This window comes from Kryptolebias marmoratus, linkage group LG12 (assembly GCF_001649575.2).
Source record: "Kryptolebias marmoratus isolate JLee-2015 linkage group LG12, ASM164957v2, whole genome shotgun sequence".
NCBI lineage: Eukaryota > Metazoa > Chordata > Actinopteri > Cyprinodontiformes > Rivulidae > Kryptolebias > Kryptolebias marmoratus.
The window spans coordinates 10,862,845-10,880,156 of record NC_051441.1 but is presented as its reverse complement, the minus strand read 5'-3'; the positions used below and the strand labels follow the sequence as shown (position 1 = coordinate 10,880,156).

Genomic DNA, 17,312 nt, shown 5'->3' with positions numbered 1-17,312 from the left:
CCAGAAAATAGAAACTTAAATGTGAAATTTCTAATATGTAATTTCCTTTTGCTACTTCGCTTTATTACATTTTCAGCTTCTTCAGAAAGTTTTAGCAAAATCAGTAAGCGCTCAGCATTAATTGTATAAATCATTTAATAAAGAAGAGCTGGAGGAATGCATTTTTAAAATGCTTCGCTTGAGAATAATATAATTAATTTAATTATTCAAGGCACAAGTTTACAAACATTAAGATTACAATTTAGGAAAGCCATGATGATGAGCATGGTGCACCCTTTCGATAGGTTAGTTGACAACATTAGAGTTAATTGGAGTCACATCTCAAACACACTGCTTCATTGTGTGACAACATGGGGAAAAATCAAAAGAAATCAGCCAAAATATCAGGAGAATTATCAACCTCCACAAGTCTGGTTCATCTTTGGATGGAAGGTGCCATGTTCATCTGTTCAACCAATTATACGCAAGTATAAACACTATACGAACGTCCTGCCATCATATCGGACAGGAAAAAGATGAATGTGTTTTGATGTGAAATGTGTGTATTAACCCCAAAACATAACACTGAAAATTCTGTTGAAGCTGGTCAGACAGTGTCATTATCCACAGTGAAAGTAATCCTACAGGTCGCAAATGCACACAGGGACAAAGACCTTACCTTTTTGAGACGTCCTATGGTCTGATGAAACTAACATTAAACTGTTTGGCTGTAATGACCGTTGTTACATTTGGAGGAAAAAGGGTGAAGCTTGAACCATCCCTGCTGTGAAGTAAATGGGTGTTTTACTGCAGGAGGAACTCGTGCACTTCACAAAATAGATGGCATCATGAGGAAAAAACATGGGGAATATCGAAGCAACACCTCAAGACATCAACCAGGAAGTTAAAGCTTGGACACTGATGGGTCTTCAAATGGACCAATGAGCAAGCTGCTAGGTTAGTTACAAAGTCAGTGTTTTTGAGTGGCCATCATGAAGCCCTGAGCTTAATCCTGTAGAAAATTTGTGGTCAGAGCTGAAAAGTTGGCCTACAAACTTAACTCAGTTACACCAGTTCTGTCAGGAGGAATGGGACAAAAATCCAGTGAACGAAAGGGAGATGTTTGTGGAAGGAAACCAAAAATGTCTGACCCAAGTCATGCCGTTTAAATGCAATATGCTACCAAATACTAAAACAATGTATGGAAGCTTGTGACTTTGAAGGAAGTGTTAAGAAATTCTTTTAAAATGTCTTCCTCCCATTTAACAAATGACCTGAAATAGGAAATGTTTAGTCTGATTTAATGTCAGACAGTGAGAAAACAACATGGTTGTCAGTGCATGTAAACATCTGTTTTTAGCTGTAAATCCAAACTTTAAATTTACATAAACGACGTGTACAATGTGACACACCCCTAAGGTCTTGTGTGTGTGTGTTATTAATGTCAGTGATTTGGGGAAAAAAAATCAAACCAAACAGGAAATAAAAACCGTTTAAAACCAACACTGCAGGGTTTGGTTTGACGTTGTTTGGTTTATTCCTAACGCCTCCACAGCATCATTTGACCTCAACTTTGTTGCCATGGTAACGTTACTGTAATGCAGTTTCCTTCTGAAAAGGCAGCAAATGTCCTTACCTTTATCCACAATCCTGTTTTTTTTTGTTGTTGTTTGTTTACTAAATTGTCTCTGTGCTCTGTGGAGAATTTTATTGTGGTACTGTGTTGTGCAGCAGACCAAGCTGGCAATAAAAAACTGCACAATCCCTCGTAAATAATTACTGATTTTGTCGTATTGTGATGGATTGGGTATTCTTTTACTTTCTATTTTTATCTGTTTCAACTATTTGATCAAACCTAACAGCTGTAATGTGTTTGTAACATATGTAAGGGTAAATTTATCAATAGGCATGTGAAAAATATTACAGAAAAAATACTTATGGCTGTTATTTTGTTTACTAATGTAGATAATGTCTGTTTTAATCTACATTTGTATTAGTGTTTATTAATAACAGTACTCACAGTTTATTAGTGTTGAGTTGTAGTTGCACAATCTATTAAAAGGACACTTGAAATATTTATTTTAAGATGAGTATCAAATAAGGAACAAGGAAATAATTAAAGACTTTCTTTTCTTTGCAGCTGTAAAAAACAAAAACAACAGTTGGATGATGAGGAGATCATGGCAGGCAGGTGTTAATTCGCCATTTGTGGATGAATTGTGGAAAAAAATTAGCAAAACATTTTTTTTAAAACTTTGTTATGATGTGTCTGGCAAAGTTAAAAAAAAATGGAAGCAAGCTGCAAACCATAATACATTTTATTTTTTGTGTTTTTACCTGTATAGTTAATGTATATTAATGTAACAGTGAACTTTTGCATATTGGTCTGAAAGCAGGAACTACAAAAGCTGCTCTGCATTTAAAAAACAAAAATTATGTTTTGTTTTTAACCAAGCACTCTTACTTTAAACTCTATGCAACGAGAAGGATTTTCTCAAACCCAAAACGTTTTTGGTTTTTTTTTTGCATAAAAAGGTACCATTTCTTTCATCAGCCAGTGGGGGGACCCAAAAGCAAACACAAATACTAAATCTTGTGTCAGAGTTGTGTGAATAATTTACAACCCCATCTTTGTTTGTTTGAGCATCAAGGTTTAACAGCTGTAACATCGTTTGTAAGATTTATTACTTCAGGTCAGCATCAGCAACATGTACATAAAGAATCAAAATAAAATCATGCTCCACTGAACCGTGATGCTGTTTTATTTGTGGATGATTTGCTTTGCATGTTCATCTGGACAGTGGCTTTAACACTCAGATAAATGTAAGAGGGTGTACTATTTTAAACTTTACTTTTGCACTCGACACTCTTAACCCGTGAGTCCCAGTAGAAGGCAGGTGGGTTTCTTTTCTTTGTTCACCTCATTTAAAAAAGGCTCCTTCAGCCCTGAAGAGGACGAGCTGAAGGAGCCTCTCATGAGAGGTGAAACATCTCCAGGAAGCAATCAGGATGACTGCTAACATGACTAACGGAGACTCTAATGTCCCAGGACTAAAATTCAGATGATTCAATGTTTGCAGTGGTTGTCTTACCACCTTTTTCTTTAAGACATGTTTATATGTGGTCTCATGTGATGCAGTTAAATGCTCTAAATGGCCAAATATTAAAGTCTTACATAAAAAAAAATCTGGAAAGACTATTTTTTAAAATCAATATCTTGTATGTCAGTGGGTTGCTTGGGTTCATTTTGATTCATTATACAGCACCTTCATTTAAAAATGTGCTTTAGGGCACAGTCTGGTACTAATCTAACTGTCTGAGGATTGTTTGTTTGAGAAAAGGTTGTTGAGGTTTCTGAATCTGAAGTCAGATTATCAGTGACTTGTGCTAAAGATGGGACGTCTAGGCCTTGCAACAATTCGGGTTGTTACGTTAGTAGATCTGGCTCGTGTTGTGTTGTTTAATCAGGCTGCTTTAAAGTGACACTGAACATAACACACACACAAAAAAAAATAATAAAATAATTCAAAATATTTCAGTGTGACAGCACGTCCATGAATGATGACAACAATGGTAGAACAGTTTAGAATCAAGCTGAAAAAAAAAACGTTGAAATGATAAACTTATCAAACTAGCAGGCGTTTCACAAAAGCTGCGTCTTTAATAGAAGAGAAAGTTGATGCGGCTATGGCCTACCCACTCACTAGCTTACCATTCAAGATCTCTCTGCAAACATTTAAGTACCTGGGAATCCATGTAACTAAGAATTATTCACAACTTTTTAAAGTTAATTCTACTCCCTTACTTGACCAGCTGACTCAAGACTTACAGCGATGGTCCATGTTGCCACTTTCTTTAGCAGGCAGGATCAGCTGTATCAAGATGAATGTTTTGCCGAAATTCTTGTACCTCTTCCAGTGTTTGCCAGTATTTGTGCCCAAAAGGTTTTTTAGGTCACTCGATGTTTCAGTTTTTCAGTTTATATGGAACAGAAAACCTCCTAGAATACGAAAGAGTATCCTACAGAAAAGTAAGGAGATGGGAGGGCTTGCCACACCAAATTTCTTATGCTATTATTGGTCTGTTAATATTCGTACAATGTTATTTTGGCGTAATACGAACTGTGAGACTCCCAAATGGTTACCAATAGAAGAGGCCTCATGTAGCTCTGCTTCCTTGCTCTCTCTTTTATGCCTTCCCCCTGCCACATCTCCTACAACTTACACTAACAATATAATTGTTAAGAACTGCCTTAGAATATGGGCTCAGATTATGCAACATTTTAGGATCCAGAGAATACCTCTTTTATCACCACTAAATTCTAACCCTCTATTTCCACCTTCACTCATTGATAAAACTTTTTCAGTGTGGAAAAGCCATGGGCTTTTTTCTGTGAAAGATCTATACTTAGGTGATACCTTTGCCTCATTTGCTCAATTATCTTCAAATTTTAACTTACCAGCTGTCCACTTTTTTAGGTTTCTACAAGTTAGAGACTTTATTCGTCATCGTTTCCCAGGTTTTCCAATAACTCCTGCCCCCAATATGGTTGATCAACTGCTAGAAATTAGTCCCATTCCAAAGGGTACAATTCCAAAAATTTACAACCTCTTAATGTCCAATGTGACCCCTGGGCTTGGCCATCTTCAAGCTACTTGGTCTGATGATCTTAACACAGAAATTGATAATGAAATGTGGCAAACTATTCTAGAACGCATTCACACCTCATCAATTTGTGCCCGACATAGAATTATTCAATGTAAAGTCGTCCACAGAGTACACTGGTCCAAAAGCAAACTGGCTCGGATCTTTCCAGATGTGGATTCAAACTGTGGGAAGTGTGGTTTGGGTCCAGCCACTCTCGGCCATATGTTTTGGACCTGTCCCTCCCTATTTCAATTTCGGAAATCTGTTTTTGACTCACTTTCTGTAATTACCTCGACCACAGTACAGCCATCTCCACTCACTGCTTTATTTGGGGTCCTCCCCAAAAACCAGTTACTGCCACTCCATCAAGCTGACCTTGTGGCCTTCCTCACGCTACTGGCTAGACGTATCATACTAATGCATTGGAAGAATCCTCTCCCACCCTCACATTCGCACTGGATAAAAGATGCCCTTTCGTTCATGAAACTGGAAAAAATTAGGCATACTCTCAAAGGCTCTGAAATAAAATTTTTGATAATCTGGTCACCGTTTCTGGACCATGTTAGGTCTTTGACACTCGATGTGACCCTATGAGTGGTGCACCCCTTACTTCCCAGTTGTAATAGCATACACCCTTTATCTAAGTCTTTTGACAATTTTAGTAGCACAGAATACATTAAGCCCTTTAAGTGCCCCGTCTCAGTTGCTTTCTGTTTAATTTCAAATTTACTTCTTTTTCTGTTACCTCTGTTTTTTTTTTTTTTTTTTTTCTTAGCTATCTACTTTTTATCCATGTACTTATGGAAATAATCGATGGATTTTTATTTTATTTTTATGTGTCTTGTTTTATTTATTTATTTTTGGTTCCTGTTTTGTCATTGATTAGTTTATGTTCATTCTCCAAAGTACTGTCTCAAGTATGACTTAAATGTTTATGTATGGTACTCATGGTTCTGTAAAAAATGTGAAATAATAATAAAAAAAAAAAAAAAGAAGAGAAAGTTTTGTCTTCATGGCGCTCCACCACCCTGTTTGATCCCCGATATTTGTTCCTGAGAGCTGTCTATTCGTTCTCTTTTCCTTAGCGTTTAGCAGCAGAAAACAAAACAAAACAAAATAGGATATTTCTCACATTTCCACCCCTTCTCCTTGACACACAGCTTGTCCGATTCCACCATCTTTGTTCATCTACATGGACTGCAGCCAGCCTGATGTGGGTCAGTCTCATGTGGTTTTTGGTTGATTCGCCTGAGTGCTTTGTTTACACTGAGTGCGTACCCGCATTTCAGAACTGCATACCAGTATATCTGGAAAACTATTCGAGTAAACGCTTTCAAACTGCACCATTTGATACAGTTCAGGATAACCTTTTTAAAAATGTTTTGTTTCATAGTTTACAATGAGTAGCTTTAAAGTCACATTTTAAAAGCAGGATTTTTGTAAAAGTGTTGCATGTTTTTACATGTTACTTTCTGTTGTTTTCTAACATGCCCTATATGTATTTTTAAAGAGTATTGTTTTTATAATAGTGTTGAATTTTGTGAAATGTATGCCCTTCGAGACTGTTTTTTGTCTTATTAATGTAGTTTTAATCGTGAAAATTAGGTTTTATGTTTTCCTTTCATGTTTTCTGAAATGCCTTTGTTTAACTTGAAATGTTTCCGTTTTATTGTTGTGCTTTTTTGATATGTTAATGTGTTTTGCACCTCGTTGTCTCTAAAATTAAGTGGCGACTCAGTGGAAAAGCGACCCCCGTTTTTTTTAGCGAAGTCTCGCGAGATTAGCCCCCTCGAACGAGAACTCCCGGAGCGCTGTGTGTATGTGTGGGTGCGCGCGCGCGTGTTTAGAGGTGGGGGTGTCCGCCTGATGTCATTTGGCAGAAGGGGAGGCTGAGCTAGCGGTGGGCTTTCGGGTGGAAAAGCACAACAATAACGGTGCCGTTTTCCCGTCCAGACCGGGACGTTTAAACCCTCGTTTGGATCGGAACCCCGCAGCGTTCCCATTAAAGCTTCTCGCGGTCCGGGACGGGAGCATAGGAGGAGGAGAAGGAGGAGGAGGAGGAGGAGGAGGGGGGAAGCTGGTGGGCTAATGGACTGAAAGAACCAGATGCTTTTCCAGCAGCGGAGGAGAAGGAGAACCGAGGCGCAGAAGCGGGACAGGGTGATGGGTTCTCGTTTTCCCGACGGGTAAAAAGCTGCCCTTAAAACAAAAACAAAAACACTGGTGCTCAGAAGACGGCCGAAACTCGCTTCGCACCTTCTGGACCTCCGTCGGCGCGGCTTCGTGTCTGAAATGCTAGCCCGGTTGCGGTCTCGGCCGTCGAGCAGCCTTTGGGCCGCAGCTCGGCACACCGAGCCCGTAGCCGCCTGCTAGCTGCGGCTGTGGATCCCAGAAAACGACACGGCAAGCGCAGTTCGGGGGCCTCGACTTGTCGGCTCTGCGTTTCTGGACCGCCCCGGGCTTTCTGAAATGTGATGCTTTTGAGCTCCGCGTTGGAGCCTTTTGTAGCCGGAGGCTCGCGTTTGCTGCAGCATGAACAGCCGAACCACAACAGCGGGCTCCTGTTGTTGAAGGGGGCGAGCTTAGACAGATAACAGCCCGGCCAGGCCTCCCAGCAGCCCCGGGGTCGCGTTTTGGACCACTTCCCACCTCATTCACCGCTTCACTGGCCGACGATATGGATAAACTGACCATCATTTCAGGGTGCCTGTTCCTGGCTGCAGATATCTTTGCAATAGCCAGCATCGCCAACCCGGACTGGATCAACACTGGTGAAGCAACAGGTAAACTAGTTTCGTCTTTAACAAGTTATATTTGTGTCTCTGGTGCAGCTTTTTAATGGCAGCAGGGATAAAACCACCAGGGAGATGCCCAAATGTGACCCATTATGAGCTTTTATGAAGCCAAAGCTCTTCTTCTCAGGCCTGCAACAGATTTCTGTTCAATTGGACAATTATCCTGTCAGCAAATAATCCATATTTAATTTTCCCACATTTACATTTGAAACCATGAAACCAGAAAGTGGTTTGCTTGGTTCATTTTTAAAGCCTATAAATAGTTGTGTGGTCTTCAAATAAGTGTTGCAACTAAAAAGCGGGTCCACATTTCAGATAGGTGAATTTAATTATTCTATTTATGTGATTTAAATAAAACTAGAAAAACTCTGAGGATGTTTTTGACAGGTGGCGATGACATAAATTCTGTAATAATCTAAACAAAGAACAAGAAAGTGCCAAGATTTTAATGCAGGAAGACAACCAAGATCAAAATAAATATTAGAGCTGCTGCAATTGGCTGCCGTGGTCACCATGGTAACGACACACCCGTGTCTCTCACTCCCTGACAGCAAGCTTAAAAGAGGCAGACAGAAACAGGCTGGAAATTAAGCTTCAAACAAACAGTCGCTGTGAGAAAAAAAAAAACTACAAGTCGGATCTTAGAGACTCTTGATTCTGAATTTTTTAAATGTTTCTGCCATGTTTCATGTAGGAGATATGACAAGTTAAAAAGAGGCTTCAGTTCCAGTTTTCAAATAAAATATAATTTATGTCTGTGGAAGCTTGGCTGTTTGCTTCTTGTATTCTGGGGAGATTTGAAAACAATATAAGCTATAGCAGAGAGACACACTCGGTGAAAGGAGACAGAAATACCTCCGATTTGATGTATATGCACCAGAAGAGTTGTGGGAGTAAGAAGAGCTCTTTTTTTTTTAAAGGCTTTGGAAATGTTTTTACCAATTGTCAGTTGAACAGTTTGTGTAAAATATCTGTAAAAAACACAAAACCTAAACTGTGTTTGTGCAAAACCCATAAAAGACATCAAAGTACCAGTTCAGTCACGTAAAGTCCAACTTTCTGAGACCTTGATTGATGCTTCTTACGTCACGTATGCCTGAACTCCAAAAAGGGCTGGTTTTTCTCATCCGTTTCGCCAAAATCCCATTGATCCCCAATGTTTTTGAGTTTTGTGTACCTCGAATCACCAACAAAAGTCATAGAAAGCTATTCCTGATTGAGACGTTTGGGTGCATAGGTTGCATATTTTATTGTAAAGCTGCGTGACGAGCTGTAAGATGATTTCTTTAGCAGAATAATAACAATAATTATAATAAGGGGCTTCAGTGATTAAGGTGGTTGTCATATTGGTCGGGCAAAAACATCTCGTTTAAGGGCGTTATCACAGCAGTCAGTGGGGAAACTCTGCTTGACATTTTATTTAATAATTTCGGTTCTGTTCCTCCTTGTGGAACAGAACAGTCAGTGAACACATGAACAACCGGAGCGGGTGCTCTATGTTTGTGCGGCGCCCGTGTTGACGTTGGGTATGAGCACGTGTTTTCGGTCTGCTGTATTGTTCGTGTCGGCCCCGTTCAGGCTATTGACAGACAGCTGCTACTCTTTGTTCCCCTGCAGGATGACAGCTTAGTAACTGGGTCAGGGAGGGGGCACCATCCGCCAGACTGCTCCGCTGGGGCTCAGTGGAATAAGTTAATCTGCGTCAAAGCAAAAAAAAAAAGGTTGTAAATAATAATTTAAAAAAAGAGGCTCGTTTGCAGCATTGTCGTCCATCTGATTTTATTGCGTAAGGAGGTTTCGTGTCCACTTCTTTAGATTCTCAGATCAGTAAGTGCTTGTGCCAAATATTGAGCGCTTACTGTTTTTAAAGCTCAGTGTTTTGTGTGGGTGTCTTTATCCTTTTTGAAGGGAAGTTGTTCAGCTCTCCGTCACTCTTCTCACTTCCCCTCTCAGACGTTTCTCTTTGATGGCTGTGATTTGTCCCGTCTTGAATGGTTTCATGAGATGTGTGGGCGACAAACCGTTTGAGATTCATCTCTCTCACACCTCTTTATTTATTTATTCATTTTCCTCCTTGGATAATATTCCAGCTACTGTTTTGGATTATACTGCGAGAAAATTAATTTAGATCTGTGATATTTATGCAAATTAAATTACTTGGTCTGAACAGATATTTTGATTGATTGGAATGTAAACTTTTTGTTTAGATTAGATTTCTTAGATTACAGCTATAAACAGACAGCAGATTTGCATTTGTTGTGTGATTACATGCCAACCTGCTGAATGGAAAAACAAGTACTGAATGCTAATTCAGAGAAAAGCGCTGTTTTTTAAAATAATATAATTCATTTCTTCACTTTGTGAGTAGCACTGTGCAGAAGTCTTGAGTCGTCCCTTATTTCGTCAATATTTTGCTTTCAAGGAGCCAGACGTGTATGTAAACTTTATCGCTCACCGTGAACCACAGGACAAACATGCAGAAATCATTGGATGTTCTTCTACAACTGATTGGACAATCCAAAGTAGCTATCATAGCTAATGAACATTAGCCAACACAAAAAAAATGGCTAAAACTGAATTTTGCAGACATTGTTCTAAAATTTGGTGTGGTAGTAGCTGAGAGTCATTCACAATACATATCTTTAGGAAAAAAACATCTGAACACTGATAGTGTTTAATTTATTAAGATCTGTCTCTGTGTTGTTGTATAAAATGGTTACAAACACTATAGTTTCACAGTTTTTTTTGGCCCTGTTGCTTGTCGTAACACTTGCAAGTTGAGTTTTTTTGAAGTTGAAGTTTTTTTGTTACTGCCGAGCTGCCAGATGAGATTTGATTTATTAGAAGATGTTTCTTGGCTTGTTCATTTGGATTCTAGAGATTTGGATTATTCCAAATAGATTAATATTGATAACTTGGATCATTCAAATTTGAATATGAATTATGTCAGGTTCAGTCTGTTAACTGTTTGCATTTTTCTGTTGTTTGTCCCATTTAACAGATTATATTTTTTGCAATTGGAATAAAAGTAAGGAATGATCAGCTGATTTTTGGTCTCCAGTGTTGTTTTGTTTGTTCGGCTCAGAGTCTCAGTCTCATGTTGGACCTCAGCATGTTGTTCAAAAACATGGCAAAGTTTTTCCTTGAAAAGTTGAGAAACAAACATGTTCTCCTGATCAATAAGAAATTGTATTTGTTTAATATTTAAATGGACTTTGCTTCAGTTATGTGAGACGTTCTGCTCAATATTTAGTTTTTTCAACTATGTTAGTGAAGAAGTTAGCACATAGTAAGACTTTAAAATTGTCCAATTGTTTCTTTTGTTCTTCCAAACTCAAATCCACTTTAAACATTCAGAAACAGGAAGCGGTCCTGCTGTCGTTCAACAAGCAGAGTTTGGATGGATGGTGTTTTCCTCACTTCAGCCTCCTGTTCAGAGACTGAAGCCAATCTAGTTGTTTTTATCAATAACCAACACAAACTGTGATCCTCGGCAGCTTTGTCAACGACGGCTGTGGGACACATTCATCTTTTCTGAGTGGATGTAAAGCCCTCGAGCTTAAGTGACGCTTAAAAGCTTTGTAGGCACAGTTACGTTAAATAAAAGTACTGATTCACCTCCAGATTTAGTTTGTATTTTTTTTTAACCTGCTTTTGTTCAAGGCCAACATTGACTGAAGCTTTTACGCACCCTCGCCTCACCTCATCTGATTTCGATTTCAGAATTGAGCCTTAACATAACAATTGATTTTAAGACAGATGCTCTGTCTTCAGAACATGTCTAAACTTGTCGTCGTAGCGGCGCTTTCACCTGAAATTTCCATGAAAGGTGTTTTCTTTGTGTTTTCTGAGACGTTGAACGGAGCTGAAATTGATGTGACCTCTCCTGAGCTTTTCAAACAAGCAGATTTCCAAAGACAAAGCAAAAAGTGCTTTTCTCGTTGACGTGAGTTTTAACTCGTTTCCACATTAGGTGCTTTCCTTCAGAGCGAAAGATGCTTATTATCTCAAAGCGATGCTTTTTTTTTTCCTGTTAAGTTTTAAGAAGCTTCTTCGGCTCAATAATCCAGGTAGATAAATCTAACGAGGCAGACCCGTCCAGATGACTTGACTCAACCTTGTTAGATGCTTTCAGTGATGATTGCACACCAACACCTCAGTAGCTGGAAGCAGTACTTTGTATTAAAAAAATCCTGTTATATTTTAAGAATGATGGCTCCTAAATAAAACCACATATAACATGTCTAAAAACTAACATGTGGTCAAATTTCACCTCCTGATGATTGGTGCTGATGAACTGCAGCTGCAGTCAGTCTGATTTTTGTGTTGACTTAAAAATAGACATAATGAGACACTATTAAATTGTCTTATTTTAAGTATCCCTTTTCAAAGCACAAGGGCACACAGTGTGATTAGAACAGAAGAACTGAAACCAAGCCAGCTATTATCATCCTGTTACTGGGCTGCAGTGCCAGCAGTTCTGACCTGCCGTTTACCCAGAACTCTTGAGACTCACGAGCAAGGACAGGAACCAGAAATAAATGGAAATGTTTACTGGCTTTAGGCAAAGAAAATGTGATTTCGAAATGTCTTGTCTTTTGCAGCTGGGGGATGTAAAATCTAATTCTTGCATATAGAAACTCTGAACTGTAGTACGTAGCCTGCAGGTGAAAGTTCTGCAGAGATGATTTGTTGTTTTGTTTTGCATGTAAAGAATAAATTCACTGTCGTCAAATGCACACTGACTAACAGCATTCGACTATCTCAGTTTTGTGATTAGTCCTAAATTTTAAAGAGGCAAAATCTGATCTCAAATATCAGATCGAGTCCAGATCAAGATGGGGTTTTTTATATAAAAAAGTAAAAAAAAGTAGACCCCGACCTCACGTTTTACCTCTGCAGTGCTCAGTAGAAGGTAACGAGCACCAAAGCACTGCTTATTACGTCACAGAAACACACGGCTTGTATTTTCCTCTCATGAATAAAACAGTTGCATCTTCCCACTATCACAGAATCTGTGTAGACGAGGGAGACAGCACAGCTAGATCACGTTTCAGTAAAGATTAGCTCATGTTAGCTGCATTCAGAGGCTCCCTGACACAAAAGGCCGTTCGACATCGGGGGGACTGTCGTTTGGTGGTGTGTGCTTATTTCAAGGTTTTACTTTAAATTGTTTCCTATCACATGTTTTACTTCTGCAGTAACAAACCATAAGAATGAGAACTGAGACGTCAATGTTTAAAAATCTGCGCTGCAGTTTGTAAAACTTTTTCTGTGAAGATATTTTTACTTATTTGTTCTCATGGGTAATTCTGTTGCTAATTTTACAGACTAAACAACACTAGAAGAGTTTGCCCAAATATGTTTTTTTATATTGCTATAAAGAACTGCTTTCATATCAAGTATATACATGAAATTAGTTTTATTAAATTTTATGTACTTGTGGTTTATTTTGCCATAAGAAAATGCAGTTGTACAATTGAAATTTGCTCTAGCCATACTCCATTTTAAGTTAACCTGGAATGGCATCAGGGACAAAATATAATTATCAAGACATCCCTAATTCTTCCCACTCTTCCTCTCTATGATTATTTTTATCCAAGTTACAGCCAGTCCAGCCTCAGTTATTGTTAGTGCATCTGGATTTCTATTATAGTCCACACTCACTGAAAATCTACAGAATAAATAAGTTGTTTTTTTGGTTAAAAAAGAGAATACATTAATCAACCTTCTTCTGGATTTCCATAAACAATTTATTTGCACACGTTTCCAACTAATGTGCAGCACATTGGCTGACTGATTCCCTTTCTTTAAAGCATTGTTTTTAATGTTTTTGCTCAAGGTGATGACATTTTTCTGTGTGTGCGTAATAGAAAAATCTAATACCTTGAGAACGTTTTAGTGCTGAGTTTGACAGAAAAATCGAGCATCAAAAGTTATCAATCAGAAAATCTTCTGACTTCACAAAGTCGTGTTTACCATATTTTACCGTGCTGACGTTTAAGCCCAGAAGTGTGTTTTTATTTTAGCAGCGAGCGTTAGTGAAATTTGAATTGTTTGTGCTCCTGGCCACAGTTGAATGGATTTTGTTCTCACACATGTTGGCACTCGTATCGTCCTTCCCGGGTTTGTCTGCCTTGTTTTCTGTGTGAGTTTTGACCCCGTACAGCTGCGCTCCAATAAGAGTGGGCACTGTAAAGGCCTCCAGCTGCAGAAAAAAGCAGCTGTCTTCTGCTCTAGCTTACCTACGTGCCCGCCACCCACCACAGTTCAGAGGCCATTTTGACTCATCCCCCCAGAGCATACCAACATCAGCACCCCTGGTGCTCCACTAATGACTGCATCATCATGCTTCAGTTGAGCAGACGTGGCGCTCATTTCCTCTCATTTGGACCAAGACATCGGGAGAGGAGTGTTTTGATCATGGTGAGTGCAGAGCTGGCTGCAGGGTAACGGGGGCGTGAAAAAGAGCAGGGCCTCCAATTGGTGAATTTGGCCCATTATTTTCTGTAGATGAGACACAGCAGAACTATTCCAGAGTTGTTTGTAAACCAGACATAATATATGTGTTTTTTTTTTTTTCTTTTTCTGCCAACCAAGAGGCATATTCACACTGAACTTGATAATATTTGCTCTAACTTTTATTAATTTTAATTGAAACAGGTGTTTCAAACTTTCCTGTCCTGCACAATCTTATCTCATTTGGTTCTGATGGGCTCAGCGGGTCATATTTCTTGCTCATTTAGCCACGCTACAAACTGTTGCTGCGCCTTATACATTATTCTTCCACATTCAGATATCTCCTCAAGACTTAGATTTGCCATTACAGGTTTCTTTTTATAAGCACTGAGTGAATTGGAGGCTAACTGGACTTTTATACATCACCTACAGTTTGCTCAAGGTGCTCTTCTCACACCTCAGTCCGACCTGTCCTCATCATGTTCTGCCTGGGTGAGATGATGGTGAAATTTATTTCCACACAGGATTTCATTTTTCTCATTAGGAAAGCATTGGAGCTAGTTTTGATTTCTCTAAAAAAAAAATACTTGTAAATAACCATGAAAAATGTGTGAGCAATATGTTAATAAAATAAGTGGAGGATTAAAGTGGTTAACGTGGATGACTCAGTTGTGCAGTACTTCAGAAAAAATAGGGTTGTAGTAATATACTTAAAAAATATTACAAATGTTAACATAATTTGAATCAGTAACCACAAAAAAGGCCACTAACAATGTCTTGGAGCTGTACCAAAATCTAAAACGTATGACGTAGAAGATCATGGGAGGTTAGTTGTCCTACTTACTTTTTTAAATCGTCTACTGACTCTGATTTTGGTCTTGTTGTGAAGTCTGAGTCATGATGTGTCAATAAATTACATTTGAGTTTGGCTCGAAGCGTGCAGTATTGCATAGCATACCACGTAGTTCTTAACAACCGAATTAAAAGTCTAACAAAGTTTGTAATTAACCTCATGCTTTTTCAGTTGATTGGAGGATTTGTAATTACTTCCTCAATGACTGTCTGGTTTTCAGGAACTTGTGTTCCTTTTATTTATTTATTTTTTCCTCCTCCCAGGAGGCAACGTGGAACATGATTTCTCAAGTTTGCCATTTCCAAACTGTTTTAGTTCAGTTTGACATAAACTGCATGTATCATTACTCTTGTTCAGGTCTTATTCATTTAACTTTCAACCTCTTAGAAGCCGGTTAAATTATGTTTCTGACTCCCAGATTTTATTATGTGTCAACACAAAGGCAAACACTTAACAGTTATACACTCAACTATGGATATTTGGGAATTGATTCTGAATTGACCCCAGTTTATGTGAAATTCAGTTACTTTCCTCCCCTGCTGCCTGCTGGAGTCCCTGCTTATTATAAGCATGAATTCAACAGATTGTTGGTTTAGGCCTGTTTTAAAGTCGGCACCATCAGCCTCTCAGGACCTCTGAAGCCACTTGATAATGTGGTCACATCTTGCCTGTCAAGAATTTTACATTGTCATCTTGAAGATGAAATTGATCTCAATCATTGTTGCTTTTAGCACTTTGAATGTTTTGTTTGTTTCCAAAGGAATGCCACCATGGTGCCAGAATAAACCGGATGTTTACTGCCGTTATAAAACATTTTTCCACAGTGCCTTAGACGAATGATTAAAATTCAGCTGAGGTTTTTTTTTTTTCTGGGTTCGCTGCCTTTGTCTTGCTGTCTGCTCTCCGTGACGCTGTTTTACACCTGACATGAAAGTGTGAGCAGGAGTGTCACTCTCTACCTTCAACAATCTTTTGAAGACTCTTCAGAAACACCTTCTTCACTCCTCCAACTCCCCTATAGGGCTTACGTCAGGGTTTCTTACTGTACCATAGTCTGGATGTTCTTCACTTGTCAGGTGTTTTGTGCAGAGGTATTTGCTAAATGCCTACATGTGTAAAATATGTGCACATCTTGTGATTTCACTTGATGTGCAGCTAAATGTGGAGCATCAAACAGCTGTGGGTAACAAACAAGACATCAGTTGTAGATCTGTTATTGTTTCTGCAGCAGGCGGCTGTACGTTCTTAGACCTGATTATTATTGGATTGCAGATTTACATAAGTCACAAACATTTAAATATCTCATGCGTTATGTGCAACACAACAGAGAAGTAAAGCATGACTTATTTATGCTGCTGGAGATCTCTGTTTGAGCTCGTCTCTCTTGGCAAAAGACACGCAAGCGCTGTAAAAAACTTGGTTTCCTCCCGTCTCCATGCATCTTGTAAAAGGAAAAAATGTATACCTTCACGTCCTGCTGGTTCTTCATATTAGGGTGTGCTGTATTTCATCTAAAGAATAATTTTGTGGATCATAAAAAAGGTAGGGCTCAGGAGTAACAAGTAAAGGGCGGCTAATGGACAAGGAATGCAAGTTTTCTGGTGTTTTTACTCAGTAATACATAGAAAACTTCTTTCAGTTGTTTACTAGAGCCGTAAGAAAACCCTGAGTGAAATGCGTCATCCTCGATACGTCACGGTTCTGTTCATTATGTCTACTTTTTATCGAATTACCCAAGGCGCATGTTAACTCCAGGTGTGAAGAGGCCATGTGTTAGACTGGAACAGCAACAATAAACCCTGAGGGGAAGATGACCCACAACTCGGGGCCAAATGAAAGGTTTGTGCTATGTTGCTATTATATAAGAACCAAACCGAGAACTTTATTACCATTTATAAGGTTATTGTGACTTAATAATCAAGGTTTTGTAGCTGTAGTTTGTTTTTATAGTGGGTTCCAAGATAAAGACCTAATGTGAATTGGAACATCTGATTCTAGAACGAAGAGTGGGCATCACAAACATGGTTGTTTTTATTATCATTGCGATTTGAACTAGAACAATCTGTTTCCTTTCTGCCTGTTGAATTGTTTACCTGTGTTCATTTAGCATAGCGTGCCTGCCTGTTGTATGGCAGGAATTCCACAGAGAGCTGGTAAAACAGCAGGAGGCCAGAGGATCCAGGGGAAATGGTCATAAACCAGCACTATTAACTACAGCAATATATTTTCTTTCTTTGTGTGTGTGTGTATGTCTAATGGTCCCTCAACCAGTCCCTGAGTTCTTCATGCGCTCGCCTTACTGTTTTTTACTTTATTCAGAGTTTCTCTGAAATCCTGAGCTCACGTTCGGAACATGCTGCTGGGTAAGCAGAAGTTTTTCAGGTGCCAGTTTTGTCGTGAGCCATGACCTTGCGTTTTGTTTATTTATTCTTTTTTTTTCTCTTCGTTTTACAGTTGTTGCATAAGCGTTCTGCAGAGTGAGAACTGCACGGGCACAGCAGAAAGGCACAAATCAAGGCCAAAAACAGCTTTTTAGCTCTGCTAAAACTGATGATATTTCTGAGCAGGTTTCTTCTTGT

The 17,312-nt window shown here is 38.9% G+C and overlaps 1 protein-coding gene across 1 annotated transcript in view; it reads left to right on the top strand.

Moving 5' to 3' along the window:
- The first annotated feature begins 6,472 nt into the window (after positions 1-6,472).
- The window catches only part of mosmoa (modulator of smoothened a), a 21,041-nt gene continuing 10,201 nt past the window's right edge, over positions 6,473-17,312 (top strand). The window contains exon 1 of the mRNA XM_017421874.3: positions 6,473-7,409. Coding sequence (XP_017277363.1) covers positions 7,304-7,409 — 106 coding nt within the window. The 5' untranslated portion in view covers positions 6,473-7,303. The remainder of the gene's footprint in view (positions 7,410-17,312) is intronic.